The 25,291-nt window shown below is 45.0% G+C and overlaps 1 protein-coding gene across 3 annotated transcripts in view; it reads right to left on the bottom strand.

The window, feature by feature from the left end:
• The window catches only part of GPC1 (glypican 1), a 329,611-nt gene that overhangs the window by 104,784 nt on the left and 199,536 nt on the right, over positions 1 to 25,291 (bottom strand). For all 3 annotated transcript variants that reach the window (XM_087739178.1, XM_087739179.1, XM_087739177.1), the window contains one exon: positions 8,775 to 8,933. In XM_087739178.1, the coding sequence (XP_087595304.1) occupies positions 8,775 to 8,883 (109 nt within the window). In that variant the 5' untranslated portion in view covers positions 8,884 to 8,933. The remainder of the gene's footprint in view (positions 1 to 8,774; positions 8,934 to 25,291) is intronic.

Raw genomic sequence — 25,291 nt, 5'->3', positions numbered from 1 at the left:
CACATATCACACCATATTAACGGTGCTTTTAAATGCAAGAAGCCATGTTGGTCTGAAGGGAGGAAATTAAATGAGAATAGGAAAGGGGGGGAGAAGTGAAGCATCCTTAAGCAGCCATAGCAAATACAAAGGTGAGATGTTCATCAAGCAAAGGCATTCAGTCTCTTTCTAGTGCAAAGAGGGATTATCTTTGACTCTTCCTGTAGATAGATCAATTCTCAGCCTAGTTTTCATAGGCACAGAGCACCTTCAAGCTCCCACTGGTACTGCTGGTACTTATGCTACACTCTAAAAATCAGCCCAACTGCCCTAATCACACACGTTACCAGATGCCAAAAAACTCTGTTACACCCTTGCCCCCATTTATACAAGTTGTTTGCAGACCTCCCTCATGATTTTGGTCATTACTTCCACTTTGGAAGGGGCCTTACACAAAAAACCACTCGTTCCAATGACCCAAGGATCATTTAGAGCCAGTGCCTATTTCCTCTTGGGTTGGGGGTGCTGTGAACAAATGTACGGAAAGGTCTTGGTTGATAAACCCCTGTAAGACATGGAACGACGTGATGTCTTTTGCTCTCTTACAAGAATAGGACCACTACATTTTATGAACTAGAGGGACTTCTGGTACTCCTGCACCTTTCCCAAAGCCAATGGACACGGGCTCTTTTCCCACCTCTAGCACAAACCTACCATATGACCTTCCACTCATCTCTTCCCTCCATAGTCTGCTCACTGAAACCTCTTGTTTGTTTTCTTGCTTGTTTTGTTTTTAAACGAAGTCCTTGGACCACAGGTTGAGTCTCAGACAGGCAGGATGCCCTGCAGTGCATTACAGTAACAGGAAGCTTCTTGGCTTTATGGATGTGCTACTTCAATGCCAATAACTAATAAAACAGAATCAACAGTTTGCTGCGAGCATTTCTGGTGAGAACAAAGTACTTCTATCATCTCAAATGAGAACAGATGTCTTGAAGTACTCAAAATAACACAACCTCCTCTGTCAGGACATGCCACATATTTCAGCAGTGTATGTTCAAGCTTATCGCGTATGCCGATCTGTAAGCGGGGACAGCACCTTGCTGCTGGAGCCCTTGATGCTCCCAAATTACCACATGCACCGGGCTAGGAACAGAGACGTGATTCTTGGCAAATGCCAAGCTGGGGGGGAATTACCAACTCGAGCTGATTCAGATCACTTACATTTCTTTGCAATAGGAGTAGCCCAGGAAATCCTAGTATTTTCCTCTTATGACAAACATTGAGCATCAGAGAGCGGAAGGGTGAAAACTCTTCATGTGGAAACCAGTAAACCAGCTGGAAGATGGCTGAGTGTAAACTGGTTCAAGACACGGGCTCTTCTGCAAAGCCATGCAGAAAAACCTCAGCTGTTCATCTCCCATTTCAGTGCTCTGACCTCCATCTGGCCATCTGGGTGTAATGCTTCTTCAGTCGCTGAAGGCAACATCCAGCGCTTGTAATAAAAGTTTGTCTGCTTGGCTGCTTACTCTGTGAAATCAGAGGTTTTAAAAGAGATTCGTGCATTGATTCCTGAATGTTAAAATAAACTCTGCAGACACTGTCTTCTGAAATGACTATCTGGACATCACTAATTTCTTACAAAATATGCCTGTGTCATCCAGTATCTCAGAAGAGCAGGTGCTTCTTTTTATGTCTCCAAGCAGATGCACATTTCACTGCTCTCTGAGCACTCAGAGGCAGCTTTTTTTGAGTCTGTGACAAAACATGGTGACAGCTGCTGAAACAGAGATGCCTGATCTACCTTTTCTACCTAATCTGACTTCTGCAGGGATGAAGCAGCTCCTCTCTTGGGGTGTGCAAGACCTTGCAGGAGGCACCCCAGTGCAGTGCTCTCATCCCAGCCACTGTCATTGCCTTGTTTTCTTCTCTTTTCTTTCTATAAAAGAGAATATTGTGCCTATGCCATCTGTTAAGCAAAGTGCTGCACGTACATTGCAATATACCCTGCAGCACACAACGGAGCCTTGCAGATTAAATGTGAAGAGAAGTGGCTGTAAGGGGAGAGAAAACTCCAGGTGCTGGAGCTGTTACAGGTGAGCCTAAGCATTTGCTTCCCCGAGGCAGCTACCTGTCAGGATTAATCTTGCCGAGCCCAGGAATGCGCCTTGGTAGATGCCGCACCCCATTCCAGGAAACCATAAATACCAAACCACACATGAAAGCACCTTCTTTCTGTGGACCCTGATTGCAGGGGAGTGACAGCTGGACTAGCACCAATCCTGCCTCGTGCTGGGGTTTTCTTAAGGTGGTTCCTTGGGGGAAATAAGGAAGGAGGCGAGCGTGGGTGCTTGCTGCCTTCCTCCTAAAGGAGGCCTTCAAGGGAACCCCCTTATTTGTTTCTCTGTCCTGGATCCACTGGGAACCCTGCTTTTTTATTTCCAGGTTACAGGACGTTCTCTCTCTTTCTATCCCACCCCAAATCCAACCCTAAGGGAAGGAAGTCCAGGGGAGCCAAAGGAATCATCTTTGACAGACCTTCTTATAAGTACTTTTGATAACATGTCCCAGAGGCAAAGCTGGGGGACAGTTGAGCTGCTTCTGAATGATGCTGCCCAAGCGCCATGCAGGAGGGGGCACAAAACAATTAATGGTGCTTTGAGTAGCACAATTTTGGCAAACAGGGTACCCCCGGCCTGTCAGAAAAATGCAGTGCAGGTGATGAACACTTATTTAGCAAAAGCAATTGACTCCCAGGTTTCTTGTCCTCCTGTTTCTTTGTCATCTCACTAGGAAAAAAAGATCATTAAGCTTCCTGCTTATCTCAAACAGCTTCCTTCCCTTAAGTCCCTGCTCTTCCTCAGTTTTCCTGATTCTACTAGTTTTCTGTTTGGGGGCTGAAGTGTTTTAGGTCCATTTATACTTTTCAGTTTGGAAAAGATGCCTATGCACAGGCACTGCTTGATATCAGATGTTCAGTTATGAGACCAGCAGAAGGCCAATGCAAGACTGATGTTTGGAAAGGTAAACATCAGGTGAGCCGTGGAAATCATCCCGATGTCCCTACCACGTACCTGGAGGGACGGCTGAGCCTGCTGCCCCACGGGGCACTGGGACCTGCTGCTGCCTCCCTGTCTGCCTGAGGGTGCCCCGGAGGGCAGTGCTCTCCCGCAGAGCTGAGCCCATGGCCAAGGCCACCAACTGAGGCCACACACCACAACTTCAGGGGCAGAGCCCCAGTGTGGGGAGTTACCACAAAAAAGAGTATTCCTGGCTAATTAGGGGCTTTGGATCAAAAGCAATACATTTAAAGTCCAAACTCAAACGCTTGGCCCAAGGGAGCAACCAGTGCCGGCTGCCAGGGGCGGCAGGAGGCAGCCAGCTCTCCGAGCACAGGCTGGGACTGCCAGAGGGACAATGGCTGACTCCAGAAGTGCTCCTTTCCACAACCTTTGAAACAAAGGAATTTATTTCAAAACACAGCAGCATTTCCATATTTTGAGGCATAACCAGCCCCTGGAAGATTTCTTTCCTGTTTCCACATAAACACAGTATCTTTTAGACAGCATCTCACCAAACCCAAACCATGCGATGCCTCCACAAAACAGCCACAGCCGAGAGTGGTGGCAGCAGGACACTGGAAGCACAAAGCAGCTGTGTTGGGGCAACGCATTTGGGAACACAGGCACTGCAGTCCCCGTGGCCCAGATAATCATTGCTTCGGTCTTGTGTCAATCATTTTCTGCACAGAGGAGTCCCACATCTCTCAGAAAACATCTTTTGGTGCATCAGCCACCAAATGCGGATACCTTAAAAATTCAGGCTGCCAGGGCTTGGTTCATGTTGTCATCAACTGAGAAAATACCTGCAAAATTCAGATTCAGGTTTGAATGTTGTAGGCCAGGTTTAAAGTCAGCGGAGTAGGACAGAGCTCTGCCTGCTGGGCTTACTCCACAGCCTCCTGATCAGCTTCCTTAAGCATCCACGGTATATGTAAATAAATGTAAGTATACATGCATCTCTCCTCAATCAGTCCTTTTAGGGGCTGAAACCCTAGGTACTATAGATTAAATAAGTCAGTTCCTCTGACTAAGATACATTTGGTTGAATTTTAAACAAGGGGCCTTTAGAAATCTCTAAAATTTTAACCATCAGCGTGTAACAGCTTCTAGGATGTTCCCCACCTTGTAACATTTAAAACAATGATTCATCTACATTAGAAATATGTAACTGTCTAAAAGTAACTCTCAAATAATGTTAATTATCTGCATGGTTTGTGTTTCAGCATATACAATTTCCAGCTACCAACACTGGACATTATTAAAGCTTTTACATGACATCAGCTTTCCAATGAGCAGCCACCTATAAAACACATAATTTTTAATCTACGTTTGATTGCCACAGCTTAAAAATCCCAGAATTTATGGAAGTTACAAATCGATTTTAGACTGTGTAGTGTGGAATAAAAGCCAAGATTTTTGCTTCGGCTTGTTGATATTTCCTGAAAACATGAAACGATTCTGAAAGGACAGATTTCCTGGCTCACAGCTAAAGGTCAGCAGTCACACAGGGAGCGCTCGCTAAAGTGTACCAAAATGACTGGGAAGGAAAGATTGGCACAACATTGCAGTATTATTTAAAAGTGATTTAAGTGGGGAAAAAGGGAGAAAAGAGAAAGACAGACGAGGATTAGACTCTCAACAAGTAAGCTTTTATCAAGACTAGAAAAACAGCCTTGTTCCTTGCTGCTTGCAGCCCCTTACTGTCACTCTAAGCACCACTTGCTCTTGCTCCCTCTTTCCGCCCCCTCTGCCAGCCGTGCAGCCCCAACCCGTGCTGCCGTCCCAGGCTGCACTGGCTCTGAACACGACTGCTCTGACTGGGCATCACAAATCACCCCTCTGGCCTTTCCTCCATGGTCCAGAGTTTTTTCCAGGTTCATCTCTGTGACAGATTATGGAGGCAGAAGTTTCGTTGGGAAGGACAGGAGTTTGAAAGTCCCATAACTGTGCAACACTGACATACAGTTGTGTGATATGCAAAAAAGAGCTCATTTTCCCAAGGAATCTCTCCCAAATCTGCCCAATGTTTATAACTTGCTCTCAGCACAGTTCAAGAACCAAAACCACTTTACTGGCTAACTCCTGCTCTGCAGCCGGCAGAGGGGGCAACAGGCAGCTCTCATCGGTTTCTTGAAACCATCTGCTTGAACAAAGTTCCTTCTCAAAGTATTTCATTTTATAATAACAGATACCAAAAATTTCCCCTCCACCGAGATGATACCAGTTTGAAAACAAGCATATTCTGCAATTAAAATCTCTGAGGCACATAGAATGTTGGCAGCATCTTTAAAATAATATTTAGTAGCAGTCTCAACAGAGTCTGTCCCAACTCCCTCCAAGACTCCCAATCTTGTTTTCATTTTTATGATTCACGTTTTTCTTTTAAAGTATGGGGTATGTACAATTTTCCAGGCAAATAAACTCTGACTAAAACAAACCTAGCAGCCTCCAGCAGGTCCCCACCACAGGCTGTGCACCCAGGTAACTACACCCCCCTCCCTGCCTGACCAAGAGCCCTGGGACATGAAAATTAACAAAGAATTTGTGCCTATAATCCTGTTAATGAAATTTCGCTACTCGGACCTCAACGTCCTCCCTAACACTGACTTATCAAAAGCATATGCTCCCATCACTCATGGTCTGTGCTTTTTTTTTTTTTTTTTTTTTTTTAAATTAAAACCAATTGGTTGTAGAGCAAAATACTACCTTTTCAACTAAAAGGTTAACAGCAAGCCAGTGACCACGTGTAGCTCAAATCTGAAGCCCCAAATCCTGCTAACTACAGTAAACTAAAGCAAAACAACTAATGCACTAGTAAGCAGCTAAGCAATACTGTAGGCTGCTAAACTTTAAATTTAGCCCTGGCAGATCCTGGAGGAAGGGCATCCCAGAAGGCATGTGTCCTCTGCTATGCAGAGAGAGCACTCAAACCATAGGATCCTATTCCACATATATAAATTTTGAATATATGGCTATACCTATTGTATGTCATCTATATTTCATATGTATATTTTCTCTAAAAATACTTTGTATGAGATAAAGGACACTCTGCTCTTGGCCACAAACTGTTTGCCCCAAAAGCAGCCAGTGAGACTGAAACAACAGATTATAACTCTTTGCAATGGGACAAAGCCGTAGCTCAGATTAGAGGTGCTCTGACAATTTAGGGCTTTACAGACCACAACCTGCAAGGATAAATTATTCTCCAAAGCAAAATGTTGAACACTAGCATGGAGAATATTACTTCAGAGGCAGATTGCTGTAGCCTTGCTGTTTTCTAGCTGGACCTTCAGGGCAATTTACAAGTAGAGACTATTGCCATGATCAGCAGTGAGATTACAGAAGCACGATTTGCTGTGATGAATCTAAGAAAGACAGCTCCAGGCCTAAAGTTCAATGTACCACACCTGCTAGCAGAGAATATACGAATAATCTGATCTCCAGGCTGCAAATACAATGAGAAAGAGTTGGACAACCCCATCCACTGGAGCCTCCCCCACTACGTTCTCCTAAGGCCAAATGAAATCGTTAATATGAAGACAAACTGTGCATCGATACCTCTGCAACCCCCAAACCTGCACTCTAAGCTGCTGCTAAGGGAATCCAGCAAAATCAGGCATCCGGTGCCAGAAAGACTAGAACTCATCAATCTGACATTAAAAAACTCTTGTACTGAACAGCTCTAAACAGCACTCACTACCTGCAAAAAGTCTTGTTAACTGTGAGATTAATAACATTAACTGGAAGATAGAGTGGTTTCTATGGCATGGTATCAGGAGCTGAGGTGATTCCATTGCCCCATCACCAGAACTCCCTCAATTTTAAACCATCTATGCAGTAGCTAAAGAAAAAATAATAATACTGCTTATAGGTAAAGTCATGCTTGAAACTCGGGTACAATATGATGTTTTTTTTTTTTTTTAAATCATGTCTTGCATAAATTATAAACTCTATATTGATTGCAAAGGTAGTTAAGCAAACTAAAAAGGTATAATGGGAGCAGGAGACATCTTCTTGGCCTTGTGGGCTCAAGTGAGGTTATTCCCACTGCAAAACACCAATGATCTGTGCATTATGGTCTGCTGAAGTAATACTTGGCTTATTGAACACTTTGTTTGACGCTTAAGAGAAACTTGAGTATGCACCACAGAAGTAAAGCTCTATTTTTGTAAAATGCGGGAGGGAGGGGAAAGCCCTTACAGCTTTAACTGGCATCCCCCTTTCATATGCTTGTTTTGGCTTACCATTATTGTTATTGATGTTATTATCATGAATCCACTGAAACATCACACTCATACTAAACCAGTTCTTCACTAGGCAATTTCTGCTCATCAATATAATCTTCAAAGCTTCCATCAAATTTTGCCCTCTCATACATGACATATGTAGAACTATGTTCTTTTGAGTGTCTGTGGCAAAAGTAAAGGGCAGATATACCAGCCAATGCTGCAATAGGCAGTGGAAGGAGAGGGTGCCAAGGCTGGTGGATGTTCTGCATTAACCCCTGCGAAGGGCTGGATTTCAGGGGTCAGCGAGTGCGCTCAGCAGCAGCTACGTCAGGTCCCATTCAGACATCAGTCTGAGCAACCAGCATTGTAAGGCTCTTTTGAAAATTCTGGTTAGCACTTTTTAAGGCAGGTGAAAATCAATTAATTTTGAGCTTTTAAAGGAATGCGCTTGCTGTGGTCAACCCTGGCCACACAGTTACAATGCATTTTGCAGAGATGCACTGCGTTTTCTTTCTGTTTAGTGTAAAAGCACTTAATCTTGGTTATCAGCTCCCTGAAGGTCAGGCTTATTTCTTCAGATCTATTATTTACTGCTTGAAATGTCCAGTTCCACCTTTCTGGCTATTATAGCTTCTTTCCCCAACTCCTATTCTTTTCACGGTAACTCCATATGATGACTGTTGATAAAGTTAGGAGGACTGTGATTCTAAATGTCTGACCTTCTTCAAAATCTGATAATGGATTCAGTTTCTGAATCATAGGTCATCTCAATTTTGCCAATAAACCATTTATTTCCAGGGGCCTTCAGACCTTGAGGCTTACTGTGCACTGCAAAATAGATTCTTCAGGGAACAATAAAAGCAAGAAAGCCATCCTTAGCCTTTGCTTAGCACGTTAAGAGGGATACTGTACTTTGGAGAGCATGTTTGTCCACAACATCTTATGCACCACAGTCTCTAAGGCCTTCACCGCTGTGCAACGTTTTCTGATGTCTGTATGAAGCTGAAAGTTGTAAGTGCCTAATGTGAACTAACCTCCTTTTCATTTGCAATCTATATGGAAAGGACAAGAAAAATCCATGCCTCCTTAAACCATTCCCACCTACCGAGGGCTATCCAGTCACCTTTACTATACTCTTCAACTTAGAGCTCAAGGCACAGTGCCAAGTTTTACATCACTACCTCAAATGTTATGCTGCTGTGGTAAGACCTGATTATGCCATGCTTGTAAAAGCTGTGTCAGTGCCAAGGTACACAATTTGTTGGTACGAGTGCCTGCCAGCCTCCTTCAATGGCTTCACTGAAATGGAGTTCTCAAAATGACTTGGTCTTGCAAAAACACTACCAGAGGTACAATTCCTACTGAAGGTCAACATTTCACACAAACTATTGAGCAAGATGCAGAAGAAGGTGTATCGAACACGAATCCCTGGCTCAAACAGTGCTTGGAAAGTTAAGCAGTGACTGGATCCCGAGCAGGGGGGAACTGAGCAGGTTTTACTTACTGTCAAAGCTTCTGTGCTGCGCTGTTAGGGTCGTCTGCACAGAGCGACCGGCCTCTTTCATCATGGCTTCAAATTCACTTCGGCTTTTGTTTGCAAAGTTCTCCTCCATCTCGCTGGTGCAGCAGGTATAGCCTTGTGGGCAGATTCGCAGGTGCTCCCCTAAAATGAGAGAAATGAGTTGAAATGGCCAGGTCTGGAAAAGGAAGGATTTCACCCCAGACAACCTCAGCATAAAAATATTCCAGCTCCCTAGTAATCTGGATCTGCATCAGGCTTTACATGTTTACCCACCTAATTTGAGTTATTCTGCATTAGTACAGTGGTTGACGTGAATGCAGGTACAAATTTTCTCACTGCTAACTGTGAGGGAAGGAAAACTATAAGAGATAAAACTCATACATGGGTCAAGGAGAAGGGAAATACAAGTGTCTCCTGCTCAAAGTCTGCCCTAGAATCCAGCTCTGCCTAGAATCCCAAAAGACATAGAAGTCTCTGATTAAACAACATATTAGTTGTCCTCATTAGACTTAACATGTATATTAGAACAACTGTTTGAAACTACTTTGTCAAGGAAAAAAAAAAGCCAACTCCAATGTGCCCCCCCCAACCCCCCCCAAAAAACTATCCTGAAAAGGCATTTCCATAACCAGAGAGGTGAGACTAGTCAGAAGTTTTCAAAAGACAGAGACATGCTGAATACCAGTGGAATTTGGGTGACTAATTCCCCTCCACACATTTTGAAATCTGCCCATTTACTATTTTTTCAATGACAAATGTATCTCCCAGAAAGAAACAAGACCACCCAAAAAAGGGTTGCTATGACAACCACTGACTGAATATACCCTTTGCTATAGGGAAGGACAGGAAAGGTAAGAGGGCTCGGCAGTCAAATTGAAAAATTCTTCAGTATGGGAGCTCCTCCTGCCCTCTGCAATCTCTTTATTGTGGAGGAGCAAGCGTTTGCATAGGCAGAGTCAGCAACATTTTAAAAATAATTGCTTAAGTTTTTATGAGTCCTTACAAACAAAGACACATCCACCTGAAAACACACCCTATGTTTCTCCTTACCCCACAATAAGAATTTCTTTGAATTAAATCAAATGTCAGGGCTATTTTTTTTAAAGAATAAAAAACCCCCTTGTTCCAAGCACACACTGAGATAAAACAATTACAAAGAAGTTACTGTGCTTAATGTAATTTGATTGGGATTGCCAATGATTTGGCTGGCAGTTTTACAGGACTGCTGTCTTAATGTCATAGCTGAGCTGAAATATATATTTAAAATCGTGTTTTATCTTGTGTGTCTCGACAGCTTCAAATCCCGAACCTTCACAGCCCTCCAGTTTCCCATTAAAGTCCTTAGCTATTTCCAGCGTAGAGCCCTAAGCAAATGAGTGCCTTAGGGTAAAGGGTCTTTGAAACAGGGCATGTGTCCTACCCTTGTGAATGCCATGTCATTAGTAGCCTGACTAAGAGCAATTTTGACAGGAGTGCTCTGTAGTTGATATATTTTAGGCAGAAGCCATTCAGGATGAGTTTGCGTTTTACTGGCCCTCAGGTCCCTGCTCACAGACGGCTCTGGAGCAACCTCTGCAGGGTGCTGGGCTGAGCTTGCCCTTGGAAAACAGGTTATCATGTGCATTTGAGCTGACAGAGCAGCCTTCCTGCCTATGTGATGGGAACTGCTGCTCACCAGCTTTCGAGGGAGGGTAACTCCCATCATCAGGCTTGTCCCGTGGGCTCCCGTCTCCCATGGGACCCCCTCCCCGCTCCCACCAGTACCCAGGCACCACTGCGCCACACTGTCAAAACAATAGGAAAAGCAGCAACTTGCTTCAATATAAAAACTGAGTGAAATATAAACATCATGTGGCTCAATGGTTGCCATACCAAATGCAATTTAAGTTACAGTGCTTGCCTAAGCCTTTCCTTCCTTCATAAACTAGATTGTTGCAGTTCATTCCCTGAGCTTATTTCTGTAAAGCTACATTTGTAGAAAGTCATCGTGAGAATTGCTGACATGTGACAGACAGGCAGAAAAAGGGAGCTATAATTTTTTGACAAGACACAGCTTTGTTTCCTGTCATGGCAAATTAAAAACTTTCTTCTTGTCCAGCCTCTTCTGTCCGATTTCTGCTGCCACAGGATTTCTGACGAGGATCAAAGTTTTGCTGACAGTTGTTTCACTGCGGTGTGCATCCTTCCACGCTGCCCTTGGTGCCCTCAGGACAAAGTGAGGCCTTTTCAGTGCCCAGCCTCTGTGAAAGGCCTATAAACAAGGAGATGGATCCCAATGGTTCCCAAAGACTGCCTTTGCCACCACGGGCTCAGTTGCTGATAAATTCTGCAGATGAGGTCCTGCGAGCCCTTGCACTCAATAGCACCGAAAAGCACGAGCACTCGCGCCACTTCTCTGTGTGCCGTTACCCACCAGGGCTTGCAGGTTCAGCCTAAGCCATGAACAATCCTTTACAAATCCCCTGTTTTGGTAAACGAAGATAAAGCAGTGGGAACCAACTGCTTGGGGAACTCCCATCTCCTGGCCTGCTGCCAGTAAGCAGGGCCTGGCTGCGCAATGGCTTCCTACCCCCTCAGGCAAGATTCTGGCAGGAGACCTGCCTGAAACTAGGGAGAGCAAAGGTGGCTGCCCCAGCAAGGAGACACCTACGTGTTCATCAAAGCTGCCTGTCAGGTGGGTTTCCCTGCACAGGCTTTAGAAACAAAAGAAAGTGGGAAAGCGTGGGATTTGCCTCTGGGGAAGAACAGGGCCTACCCCCAGGAGGAAGATGGATGGGGAGGAAGAGCCCCGTGCTGCGCCCCAGCTCCCTGACGAACAACGGGGAGCAGCAGAAGTGTGAGGTGCGATAATTAAAACGTGACATGACCAGACAAAAACCCTCACGCTCCCACCCTAGGCAAAGCAGAGTGCATGTTTCAGCAGGATGGCATCAGTCCAACACCTTGCTGTGCTAGCAGAGCTTCAAATACCCTCCGGCCAGCTGGCACCATGGAACAGAGCGGGAGAGAGACGGAGGAAAACAGGACAGAAAGCAAGGGAAAAGTTGCACCCGTAGCTAAAATTGCTTAATTTTACACAACTTTGTGAATTGAATATAGAATTTTTTTAATGCTTGAACTCAGAGTCGTTTCAATCCCTTTTGAAGCAACATTTATCTTAGCTTTCTGCGGGCATTTGTACGGTACTCAGCACCGAAGCACTTTATCTCAGTAGGAAGCAAAGTTTTTATCATTTGTCTTTGTAATTCAAACTCAGTGAACACCAAACAGTCTTACAGCACCGTGAAAATGCTTTGCTTTCTTTGCTTTTTAACCTGACCCACCCTGGAAACATTCACTATTATTATTTAACCTTTTTTTATTGACTCCAAAACAAATGCACTCCAGACTGTATTTTTGCTCTCCTTATATTTCAAAGTTCATTTGTTTGCTAACTTGCCGTTATGTCGTTGCTGAAGCTGTACTATAAATATCTCCGGGTTCATTTGGCAGATTATCTGCAGATATCTACGGAGAGCTAGAGGTGTTTTACGAGGAGTAAATCTGCAAGACACAGTGCGCATTCTCCTCTCTGCTGTGGCAGAGAAATTTCCCCTTGTATCCAGCTGACACGTTGCTAACCGCTTGCTCGAAAGTGCATGCTCCCGTCCCCTGGAAAAGCTTTACAGAAAGCAAGTGAGCACAGCAGAAGCCAAACCGTCAGCAAGCAGAGGGCTGCTCCAAATCTCCTTGAAGATAACAGATACACTCCCAGCGGCTCAGGCCAACTCTGGGTCAGGCCCAAAGAGAATTACACTACCCCGTATGAGTCTGTAACTGACACCCAGCCAGCTCTCCCCAGCCCTTGACTTGCAGCCCCCCAGCTGAGCAGGCCTGGCAGTGGAGCACAGAGGTGTTCAAGGTGCATTTGATGGCTCAGCTAATACCAGCTCCGCACTGCCCTAAGCACTCCGGAATTAAGACACATTTGTAAGTAAGAGAAGATGCACTCTGGGATGCTCAGCTTCCCTTCAAAAAACTATCGGCTTGCCCAAGCCTTCGGCAGCCAAAATGTGCGGTTCAATCTGGGTCTCCCTGGAAGAGTCGTCTCTCCTGCAAAGGCTGCCGAAGTTGGGGTGGGATGTAACCCACCAAGTTCACGGTCTCTTGGAAACGGAGACAGGCCAGAGCATGCATGAAAACAGCACTGAACAAATATCTCATTTATGATTAACTGCCCTGGAGTGGAAAGGAATAGGCAGGAGGCTGATGACAAGAAAATATCACACTGCCTGGCTGCGGGCTTGGATCGTCCTTCAAATACCCTCTCAGCTGGCTGGGTTAGCAGATAATTTTGGCTATCAAATTCATTACTGCGTTCGAGAGTGCTGAATATTAAATCATTTGAGCACCTTCCCCTCGGGGATGGAGCTGGGCTGCTTTGTGGCAGGGTCCCCGCAGGGGGAATAGCCCTGCCTGCAGCCACCACTGACATGAGCTAAGATGGGGCTCAGCTCCCTGCTTCTTCCCTTGTGTGCTCCTGGCCTCTCTGCCCTGGCCCACACAGGCTCCCCTTGGCCATGGGCCTGCCTGCCACCAGCTGTGCTGGGAGCCTCTCCGGCCACAGCGTGTGGTGTAACACACCGGGGCGGCAGGATCTCAGCTAGCTGAGTTCAGAAAAGCTCTCTAGCTGTTCACTGCTGCTGCGTTTCACCCCACCATGAGGCTCCATAGCCAGGAAAAGAAGAGAGAAGGGCAGTCCCAGGGGTGTAAAATGCAATAGCGAGAGAAGAGTCCTTGGCTCCTTTAACCATGTAAATAGTGCTGTTTCTATCCCTCTCACAGGATGTTGGAGACTGAATTCATTACAATGTTTGCAGAAGGTTTGGGGTTATTTGGATGTGTCAGAGTATCTAAATGCAAATTATTACAAAATCATTCCTCCCAGAGGTTAATTCATTTCAGGCTGTGATAAATCTGTCATGATTCTTCCCTCATATTTGTAACCCTCCTCCCACTCGCTCTCCAAACTGCTCCAAAAACTCATCTCATGCTTCTAGACCAAAACTGACCCCTGGCTACTTCAGTCCAGTCCCCCATGCCAGGACACCTACAGCCCAAACCCCCTTCTAGGGGGTTTCTGGGTGGGCATGTCTCAGGCAATCAGGCTTGCTGAAGTCCCACACTGCAGAGACCCCCCTGCCAGGCACGGCAGGGACGCCAGGACGCAGCCCCCAGCTGGGTACAGCCGGTGAGCATGAGAGCACCTGGCAGCAGAGGAGCTCCAGTCCTCTCCCACTCTCCCTGGTAGGCACTACCCTCTGTTGGCCTCTCCCTCTTCACACCTAAATCCCATCCAGGCTAATGAACTGCCAGGAACTGAGGACAAAACAGTGTAATTCAGACCATGACTTTTTTTTTTTTTTCTTCTTTTTTTTTGACCATGTCAGACTGTCTGCAGCTGATGCAAAACGAGCCTGGAGGTGGTACAGATGTTAAAAATACCTTGCAAAGAGGTAGTGCAATGAAAGTAAATACTCTTCCTTATGCCTGCCAGCTTTTCCTGCTTCAGGTGTTCCTGTCCCCATCTCTCTTGAAATACGTATCTTTAAAGAGAACATGATTTAGCGCATGCTGATAAGTAACTGACAGCACAGCCTCTAGCACTAGTACCATGAGGCTACCTTGAAACACAGTCTTGTCACAGATAACTCCTAGAGGAAACGGGGGTACCCAAAAAACATTTGGACTAGGAGACAGTCCTGGCTGACCACCCTAGGAAGAGCTCTTCATGTGCTTTTCATTCTAGATGCACTGAGAAACATCAGCTGGCAAGCTGCTTCCAAACACCTACACCCCATAATATTTGTGTAGGGTGTCCAGGTGTACGGCTGGTCTCTCATAGTAGCTGCTAGCATCAAACTGAACTGGCTACCAGACTTCTCTATTAAGGAGAGTGCAAATCAGGAATTTCCCCATATTGCAAAGGCAGGCGTTAGCTAAGCACTTTGCAGCCTGTTTCTTTGATTTGCTGTCAGCTGTCGGCAAAATACGGTATCTTCTATTTTCTGATTATATATTAAGAGTATCATCTGTTTTGGCTTTGGTTTGCACATAAGGTCAGGGGAGTCATAGCAGGCCTGAATATTAAGTATTGTATGGCAAACTTTCACGCTTTGATCAAAATGCACTGAGCCATGTTCTCCCTGGTCTTCGCGATACTACGGGTTGAGGATATGCATGGTGGGGCAGGACTATGGGCTGGCCAAGAAATCAGGGACAGAATATGGTCTCAGGGCTGTGCTCATGTGATTTTCCTGCACTTTCATACCACAAAGCACTCTCAGGATAAGAAGCAAAGGTGGCAGGGTGTAGCTGGGAACGAGCCCCGCCATGGACTCGGTGGGCATCTTGGATGAGCCAGACTGGCAGCTAACGCAGCGAGGGGGAGAGGAGAGCCAGAGAGAAGCTGTCTGCTTCACCACCACCCTGTAGGAACCCCTCGTGGACCTCAGAGCATGCTACGTAGCAAGACTCAGGCTGTCCTCAGCTAGCCCGAGGCCACCGCAGAGCAGTGTCACAGCTCACACGCTGAGGACTGCGGGGAAGAGGCAGGTGCCATCTCACCTGCTGCATCCATGCTGGCCTCCCCGCACACATCGCTGCTGCCTCCCGGCCTCAGTAAGGCAAGAGGGATTTGGTTCTAGCACAACCAGCTCCTATTTCTCCTTGCCACTGCTGAGGAAGTAGCTGGGTATCTCGAGGGACTGATAACAAGGGCATGAAGTCTTCTCAAGCTGCACGCCACAGGTCTGAATTTGTCCTGTGTCAGCAGCTTTTATAATGCCTTACCATCTGACGGCTGATCAAATAGCTTGTGCTGAGATGAACTAATGTTTTTGTTCCAGATAAAGAAAACAAGCACTATGTTCCACATCAGTGATAAAAACAGCAAACTGGAAAAAATAGCTAGAGAATATGCTTATTCTGTTAAAGCAACGCACGTGTTTAAGACGAGACAATAGCAAAACATTAAATGCTTGTTCCCACAGCTCATCACTCAGACCAGGATTATACCAACAGAAGTGAACAACCAAGAGCAGATAATCCATAAGATTTGCTCTTTCCAATCCTTACCTTTCTACTCCTACCAGGATTTAATAAACTATCAAAACACTGTTAACCAAATACGACAACTTAATCTGGCTACTGCATGGAGTTGGCTCCCTACCAGGTTAGCACTGTTCTATAATTGCATTACGGCGAAACCCCGACACAGTGAATAGATACAGGTATTTCTGAGAAACATCACAACTGGCATCCTCGGAGAAGAAAGCCACTGATGGGTGCAAGGGCTTTGGGATTGCCCTATTCCCTATGGAAACAGGCCATTCGAGTCAGGAGCCAGGCGGGAGGGTGAGGGGGAGGCTGAATGGGAATTTCCTCTGTATTTGCTCTCTTCGTGTGTCGAAATACTTCAGGCTCCGACGCTGTCAGCTCAGTGTCACGCTCACACACTGGAAGTGTGGTATCAATTTGTTTAATCCTACACCCTGATGTCAGAGGAATTTAGAAGCCAGGCAAACATGGGCAAAAAAAGTTAATTAGGAGAGGAGAAAGAGCCACCTCCGTGTCCTGGAAAAATATTAAGTTCAGAGTAGATAAGAGTGCCTTCAGAAATGACAGTCTGAAAATCCTAATGTCATCTGCGTATGTTACGGTGGCAAACTGCCCAAAGGAAGAGAACAGAAAAAATGTCACAAATGCTGACAACAGACTTGATTCTTACTGAAACGATCTGCATGAAAGCACTTTACCCATGCACTGCTCCTTTGGGTTTTGGGAGTGTCTTTCTGAATGAAACACAACACCCCTTCCCATCACTCTGATCCCCCAGTTTCTCACTCAGGACCTGGATCTGCCCTTAGCTACATGGGCCTGACTCTGCCTCTACCTCTGAGCTGCGCACAAGCAGCAGGAACCAGCACAGGGTGCAATGATCCAAGCTTGTGTTTAAGGACGAAGTAGGAAATGCTTTATAATTTGCAGTAGAAAATATCTTTTTCAGTTGTTTGAGAGAGGAATGAAAGAATGAGGGCCAAATCCACACGCACCACAAGCAATGAAGAACCTCTATCTAGCAGAACTGACTGAACACACCAAAACCCAAAGCTCCTCAGATCCTCTTCTGGGCACTGGACCCACTGCTGGGGAGCTCCTGAGCAGGTCTCTGCTCCAGGAAAGGAGATGATCCATTATGAAAGGCTTCAAAGGGGAGCCAGGACATGGGCTACAATTAGCGCTCTCCAAATAAATCAATCTTGAAAGAAGCCTTCAGTTCAGACTAGACCAGTTGCAAGGATCATGGAGAAAAACACAGGGAGTTCACTGTTACACTCCTTCCTCCCGCCTTCTCCGAAAAACAGAAAACTCTTGAAAAGAATCTTAGACAAGGGAAGAATTATCTTGTCTCTTCACATAACACTTCTCGGGACGTATTGAAGTTGTGTCATAATCCATCACTATCAGCCTCTTTCAGAGTTGTCCTGAGCACATCAGCTTCTCACCAGATGTTCTGGCTCTTTTTTTTTTTCTTTTCTCTTCTTCTTGGAACAAAGAGTCTTTTTATCCTCAGTTTGCTGCAATCTAAAATAAGATCAAACTGGAAACGTATCACTCTTATCAGATGCAGCTTCATTGGAGGCTTCATAACAACGTAAATATGTTATTACATAAGAGGCAAAGTAATTCATTAAGCAGAATTTTTTTTTTCCCAATTTCTTCTCAGAAAAATATCTACTGGAGAAACTGTCAGCTCTTCCCTGTGCCCTGGCGGCTTGCTGCCAGAAGGATCAGACTGGAAAAGGAATCTTGGTAGTAAACTGAGGATTAAAGATGCAGTTCCCACTAAGAGGTTTAAGAGGTGAAGGCTTTTGGTTTATTCTCCACTTAAAAAAAAAAAAGCTTTGGGGCAATAATTCATATAATTCATATAATCCATGACAGGAACTCGAGGAAGGGTTTGGTCAAAAACAAAAGGCTTTTCCAGTGCCCCTGATGAAGCCCTGCAAGAAAAATGGTGATACTGCACTTTGGGGTATTTTGGGATAAAGAGGCTAAGGAGCTTCACCAAGCTTGTAAGATTGTTGCTCAAGAATGGGGAGTGCTCATGGCCAGTCCCAGTCATTTCAGTGCAAAGAACAAACCTGGATTAAACTCCCATGGAGAAGTTAGCATTTAGAGAACATTTCCTTCTAACCCCAGCAAAGCTGCTCAAGCAGTAGATGCTGGTGTGAAAACCATGAAAATCATCTTTCTGGGTTTCAGACACGTGCTCAACGCCAGGCTCCTGTTAGGCACCCCGTATTTCTTATCCCCCTGCCACCCGCGCAGGATGCTGTGATGAGCAGGATGTACCACACCAGAGCAGGAGGTTGGGCATGATGCACAAGTGGGCTGCCATGGCTGCCCACCTTGATGAGCCGCACTCCTGGTTGTCAGCTCGCCCAAGCGAGGACCACATACTGCCTCCTCCTGCTGAGCATAGCTACAGACGCTGCCGGTAGCACCGGGGACTGCAGGGGCCCCTCACTCCCCTCCTGCAGGAGGATGTGTGCATCCAAGAAGGATCTTGCCTTCTAGCAACAAAAATCTCCCAAGGGAAAATAAACAAACTAAAAAACCTCAATCACTCTGTCTGCTGGTAAGAATGAAAATGATTCCTGCGTTTGCAAAAAACCTTGTCTTCAAATAGTTATTAAACAAACTAAGTTCTTGGATCTGAATCCGATTCTGAGAGTTTGCAAAACCAAAATGCCTATGTCTAAAAATTTAAGAAATTAGGTTTAATGACACTCATTAATCTTAAATTCCATAAATGTGTGTACACTTTTCAAAATTAAAAATAAAAGGATGCATGTAACGAATTATCTGAACCCCACAAATTCAAGATCATCCTTTTTTAGCTCTTTGTAAAAATTTAAGAGACTTTACCTATGCAGAGTTGTTGGCTTGTACCAAAAATTAGGAGTGCTTATACCTCCTCTAAAACTCTTTGCTGTATGTGTTGGCAAGGATGTGGGAAGGTGCAGGATTGAAGGGGCAAGTTCTGGTTGCTGTGGGCTTTTTCACTTTGCAACTTGAAGCTTTTGTCAGCCCCAGAAATGCTTGGTTCTTCTTCAGCTATTGCTTCGCTTATTTGTCTCATGAATGTTTTGGCCAGCAGCAAAAGCGCTCAACAACTGTGGAGCCCTTTCCTACAATTTGAGCTACCATGAAAGGAAATGGCAAGTATAGGGTCATCTTGTGGGAACATGAAATTGCAGACTTCCAGTTCGACAAAATTGATGCAGCTGATGCAGAACTTGGATGGACGAGTACCAGCGTCAAGGCTGGAGTCTGCAGAAGCCTCTGGCCGCTGCGTGTGAGATCTGCAGCAAAAGGAATTCAATATGCTGCCTTTCACTTCTGGTTGCAGAAGCATGTAGATGAAACCTGTGCCATCGCTCTTCTTTTTATGCTGCTATCTGATCTTCCAAAAGCAGATTACAGAAAGCTGCCTGTAAACCCGAAGATTAAATGGATATCCATAAGGAGCTCCTCTTCTATCCTTAAAATTAATCCAGGGATATGAGGAGATGAGAGGACCAGTCTCATCCTGCCACAACTGTTTCATGAACAGGTTTCTGTTTCCACAAGAGTCAAACCATCACCTTTCACCCCCGCACAGAGGGGTGATCCAGAGGACCAAGTTTAAACTGGGATGAACATTTAAAACTCCAACGCCCTGCTACATCTCAGCATGGCTCATAGTGCATATGCCCAAAATTTTACCAGAGAAATTTATTTTAGGCAACTTCTGTTTGAAAACTTAATGGAAGTGTAGCTGTTCTCCCTTGAGCGTCAGGAACAGATGACTAAGAAATGTTGCCAGTATCTGTCTTTCAGTGAGATTAGTGTTGGGTTTGTGTGGTATCCTATTTATAACTTTGACAAACAGCTCACCCAATCATTTCATACTTAATCATAGCTGTCTGCCCAGCTCCCTTCAGAGAAAAGCTTTTCATAAAGTATGTGCCAACATAATACGAACAAAAGGAAGCAAACCACAACCAAGAAAAAAAGACCTTGCTCCCAAAACCAGCAACCAGCAAAAGCTCATGAGCTATACAGAAACCAGGTCTCGGTAAATCATAAGGCATAATTAGAGCATCATTATTCATGGGACCGCATAGCTATAGTTAGTCAGTGTTTCCACTGTAAACCCCTATTTTCACAGAGGTTTGCAGCTCAGCTGCAAGGAATTAGTCTGTGATGAAATTTGGCAGTAGAAATTTTAGAGCAAGGATTTTTTTTTTTTTTAAACCATTAAAAGATTTTTTCCCCCACTTTCAATTCCCCTCTTACTTCTGAGGCTGTAGCAGTACTCATAAAAGAAACAAAAAACATTTCTGCGTGCTCTTTGATGTTTGGTTTCTGTGCATTTCTCTGTGTGGTTAATGGGACCAAAAATATCAATTTAGCAGGGATTTTCAAATACAGAAGTCTTAAAAAATTGAAGTTGCGATTCCCACAACAATTACAACTCAACTTTCCTTTGGACGTATTCATAAGTATTACTATCTATGGTGTTAATTGCTATGCATTAAGGGGCCTTTACATTCAGAGTAAACCCTGCATGTTCATCTAGGGCCGAAGATGGGTTTGCATTTCATGGAATAGAGCTGTTAGATTTCTTTAAATTTCTTTACATTTTTCTTTCTTTGAAATAACATTTTCCAGGGATTATAAGAGATTACTTTCTGCTGGACTCACCCCTAAGCCCTGCCTTCGCCCGGCTGCTTCTTCCCCGCCTACCTGACTCTTCCATTAGGGCTCACATTTCAGCACGTACACAGGCATGGCTGCGACCACTAAGAGGAAGCATGAGGAAGGGAAAGGGACAGGAGAAGCATTTTGATGGGACATTTTATCCCAGACAATATTAAATAGAGCCTTCGACAACATTTTCACCTACTCAAGAGAAACAGACTGCTGTCTGCATTCATAAGAACAGAAGAACGCATTTGGTCTTTTCCAACTAGCTCTGGCTGAAGCATCCTAGAGATTCAGCATACCTGGATATGAATGAGATTTACTTTCACACATATGGACCACACGCTAGCAAGGTACAGCAGTCTCTGGGCACTATGCCTGGTTGTCACTGCATGCCACAAGCAGCACACATCAGAAGGTAACTGCTTCAAGCTCAGTCCCAGCTCAGAGTGGTGGAACAGTTACCCAGGTTAAAAAAAAAACAGTGTAAAACTAAGCCTTGGTCTGGAACTGGATCACTGTGAATGGTCTGAGTGTCCATACCAATATCTTTGGTGCACAGGTCTTTGAAGAACAGACTAGTTTGTCCAGGCAATTTGATTTTCTAGTGAAATAGATGTCGCCATGTAACATCACCGTGCTTCAAACCCTGTATTCCTGGACCTTGATGTTGGCATATGGGAAACTGGACCACCTTCTAAGACCATGCAATGTTCATACCTTCCTTGGAGCTCCCCACGCCAGCACTAATGAGCTTCCCCTCGGACAGCCTGGCAGAGGAGACAAAGATGAGAGTGCTTGCAGGGTGCCACGCAGCATTCCCGAGGGCAGCTGCTACCAAGCTCCCTGCAATCCCAATGCACTCTTCAGAGGACTAGAACAGCAACACCATCTCTTCTGATTGAGAGGAAAGCACCACCACCTTGACCACTATGATTTGTGAAAACTATAAAAGAAAAATTCTCCTTTTAGACTGAAAGTACTTATCTCCGCTACAAACTGTAGCAACCACAGCATTTATGTTGCAGTGAGGATCTGAACTCCCGCCATGTTTTAAAAAACAGTACAAAGCAGAATTCCTAGATATGCTACTTGAATCTGCTTTTCAAGGTTGTAGTTAGAAATTAAGAGGCAAATGAACTCAGTAAGATTACTCATGTACCTTCAATCATTTACAGGAATGTTAGCAAGATCTTAGCTTCAGAGGGCTGGATCGCGCTTTCCCACTGCAACCATTATTAACCTGACATAACATGTTCCTAGAGTAAGAGATGATAACGATGCTGTAACAGGTCTCCATAGAATATCATTATGATTAGGGAATATCTTAGAGAAACTGTCATTCATTAAGCACTCAGCTAAATGCATAAAGACAGGTGAAGGAAAAGCTCTGCAATTTCAGGAATTTATAACTTGAAAAAGGTCCGTTCTTGACATTTTCGTTATTGGGTCTTTTTCACTTGAGTGTTGCTAAGAAGTGGCAGATTCAGTTTAAATGCAAACTGCACAATTTTTTTCTTCACCTCTTTCCCCCTGAATGTAAGCATTCAGTCTTCTGCAGCCACCTTAAAAGACATCATGGGCTACTCAATAAAAGATGCAACTTTTAAAACCTGAATTTAGTTCTCCTGATACTGTGTATCCAAGTAGGTATGCTATTCCCATCTGGGAAAATCTGTAGTGCTTCAAAGTGCATCTCATACATCAGGTCCCAGGTACTCAACTAGGTCTAAACCCAGGATCCCAGTCAAAGTGGCAAGCTCTCCTTTTGATCCCTCTGTTCTCTGAGCTCACTGAGATGCTTTTGCTCTTGAATAATCACATTCTTTCTGCATCATGGCACAATTATACTGTCACCAAATTTTTCTTTCTTGTCTTAGCAAGAAAGAAGGGACCATCCCCAGGATTCAGAAAGCAGTTTTATCATGTCTGCAAGTCAACTCCACTTCCAGATTCAGTTAAGCCAGTGGGAAATGTTCTTGGCACTCTTAAAGATGCGATATACTACCTCCACACATTCACCAGTCTGACCGCTATTAGCATAAGTCATGAATGTAATTCAAAAGCACTTTCTCTTTACACAAGATCTTAGGAAAAATTTAATACCAGTCTGACCAGTAAGTAGATGACACTATGACTACCACCATGCTCAATGTTTTTCAGCAATGCCTTGCAGCATTCTTTCCCCTGGCCCTGCCTACCTCTTGGCTTGTTTCTGAACTACTGATATAAAACCAAGTATCCGCAGAGAAGCAAAGGCTCGCAGAGCAGAAGACCGTATTCTGCAGAGCAATCATACTTGTGTGCAGGTTGCTTGCCTCCTACCAGCTAATTATGTGGCCTTTACCGACCGATTTGGATAGGAAACTAGAAAGGATTTGCTCCTCTGAGCACCCACCAAAGTAAACACTGCGCAATTCTCTTGGTTTAGGTGTTTAGAAGCAAGTCATGTTCCAGCCTTCAGGCTTCCCCAGGGTACTGCTGAGGGACTGCTCCTCTCCTACCATATGTGCTCACACAGCTTGAATGCCAGTCACGGTGAGCCTCAGTGAACCTGCACTGGAGAAAATCCAAGTGGAAATCTCATAGGAACAGGTGTTGTCACTGGGGATGCTTAGAAACAGGCTGGGCAAACAGCTCTAAATATACTCTACTGAGCAACTCTTATTTGCTGTATTCACTGAGACCACATGGTCTCAGAGGACTTTTCATTCTCCATTTCCCAAGATGTTATGACCTGTCCGTCTCCCTGGCTGGGGTGTCAGGCAATGGTAGAGATTGTAGGCAAGGTTCTTGCACCTCATCTGGGAATCAGGACAACACATTCATCAGGACGTGAGAGTGACAGTGAAGCATACTTTTCCAGCATTAGAAATAAGAGGGTGCAACAAGACCTGCACCTTTAATTGCATCCTCATTCCTTGTGACAGCTGAAAACCCCTTAATTAATACACTTCACACACTGTCTATTTTTGATCCGGTTCAAATTCCAACCATCAGCAGAATTTGTTCGTCCCATTCCTGCGGACAGCCCCGCTGGGATTTGCGATGCCCATCACTCAGCCTCGCTTGAGCAGGAAGACGGCAGTGGATACCTCTCCCCGGGTATGGAATACTCCCCTTCCCTCCTTTCTGAGTATGACTTGCTTCCTCAGCAGTCCAGATTGCCCTCCCTTCCCTTGGCACTTAACCCTTTAATAAACCCTGTCATCCACCCATCCTTCAGTCCCTGTCTCTGAAATTTGACCGTGAGACTTCTCCATTACATTTAAAAAAGGTATATCGCTGGTCTCCTGTAATCAACAATTCTGCATGTCCTCACACACACACACAGCTCAGCAGCTGTGGACCGTACTGCATTACTGCAGGAAGGAGAGGACCGGGTGGCTGACCGGCAGCTCGACTGTCATCTCTTCCTGTTCCTTCCCAGGCTCTTCTCACTGACACAGATTGTCCACTCACTCCGTTTCCTTCTTCCTCTTCTTCGACCCCTCTCCCTCCACTCTGATCCTGCGGCTCCCCGCATTAGGGCCGAGTAAGCCAGCAATGCTGGAGTGGCAGTGCAGCAGCTACGCTCTGAACTCCACAGCTCCTGTGAGCCAAAACCTTTGATTTCCTCCAAGTTCCCACTTCCCTCCCAGCACGTGGCAGTCACCTGGCTTGCCAGGGACATGGAGGAAATATCCCTGCTTCTATCGCAGCACGACTTTCCACTGACAACTGGCTCCTCCCCCTGCTTACAGAGTCCAGCATCTGCCTTAGTAAGATATTTATTCGGGTGCACAAATAACAAAACCTGCCCTTTGATCAGCGGTTGCCTTAAGCCAGCAGAGACACTGAACTACTGACTTCTGAGGCAGCATCTGACACAGGGAACAAACGGGAACAGATCAGATCTCCTTGCACAGGAGCTGCTCTTAGAAATCCGGCTTCTTTTCAATGTGATGCAAAGCACTTGCTGTAACTTCAGGTTGTTGCCCACCTGAGGCCTGAAGCTGCTCCCACTGAAGTCGATGGTAAAACTCCCGCTGACTTCAAAGGCAGAGGGACTGGACCCCTAGTGCTTTCAACTCTTGTAACCCACATGTGTGTTTAACAGCAAGTTAGCCAAATTGGGAAGAGTTTTCATATCCATCAGCCCTTTTCTGAACAGCAGAGAGGTTTGTCCAAACATAGGCAAAGCCTTTTGCTCAATTATTTTAATCACAAACACTATACAGCAATTTGTCCTGATGTCAGGAGTTTGAACAAAGTGCTGCTTTTCAGAAGTGAAGCATGTTGCAACTAAGCTGCTTCATAGACATTACATGCCTGAACCAACGGTTCCTCCAAGGTGGACTTCATATACTCTGTGCCAAATGGTCAACTAGTTCCTGGCTATAACCCTTTAGAGCCTGTAATTAAAGATACTAGCAAAGATGAGCTTCCTTCGTAAGTCCTGAAAGTATTCTGATTTCATGCTTTTGCTGCCAAAAAAGGTGGACTCCTAAATGGATTTTAGGGTTTGTTTTTTTCCCCAGCCTGAAATGTCATAGTTCAGTAAAGAGATCCAAGGATCACAAGAACAAGTTAGCATATACTTCCTGAGGCGGTCCAAAGCTACCAAGATTTCACATGAAAACAAAAATACTAAAACACAGTTTCAGGTCAGTAAAATTATCTCAAATCCTTATCACTCCCTAACATGGGCAATTTTCAGTGTGTTC

Source organism: Nipponia nippon, unplaced genomic scaffold (genome assembly GCF_047370975.1).
Source record: "Nipponia nippon isolate SJK-2023a ecotype South Korea unplaced genomic scaffold, ASM4737097v1 scaffold_7, whole genome shotgun sequence".
Classification (NCBI taxonomy): domain Eukaryota; kingdom Metazoa; phylum Chordata; class Aves; order Pelecaniformes; family Threskiornithidae; genus Nipponia; species Nipponia nippon.
The sequence above is the reverse complement of the archived record's forward strand: the minus strand, read 5'-3'. Positions and strand labels throughout refer to the sequence as shown.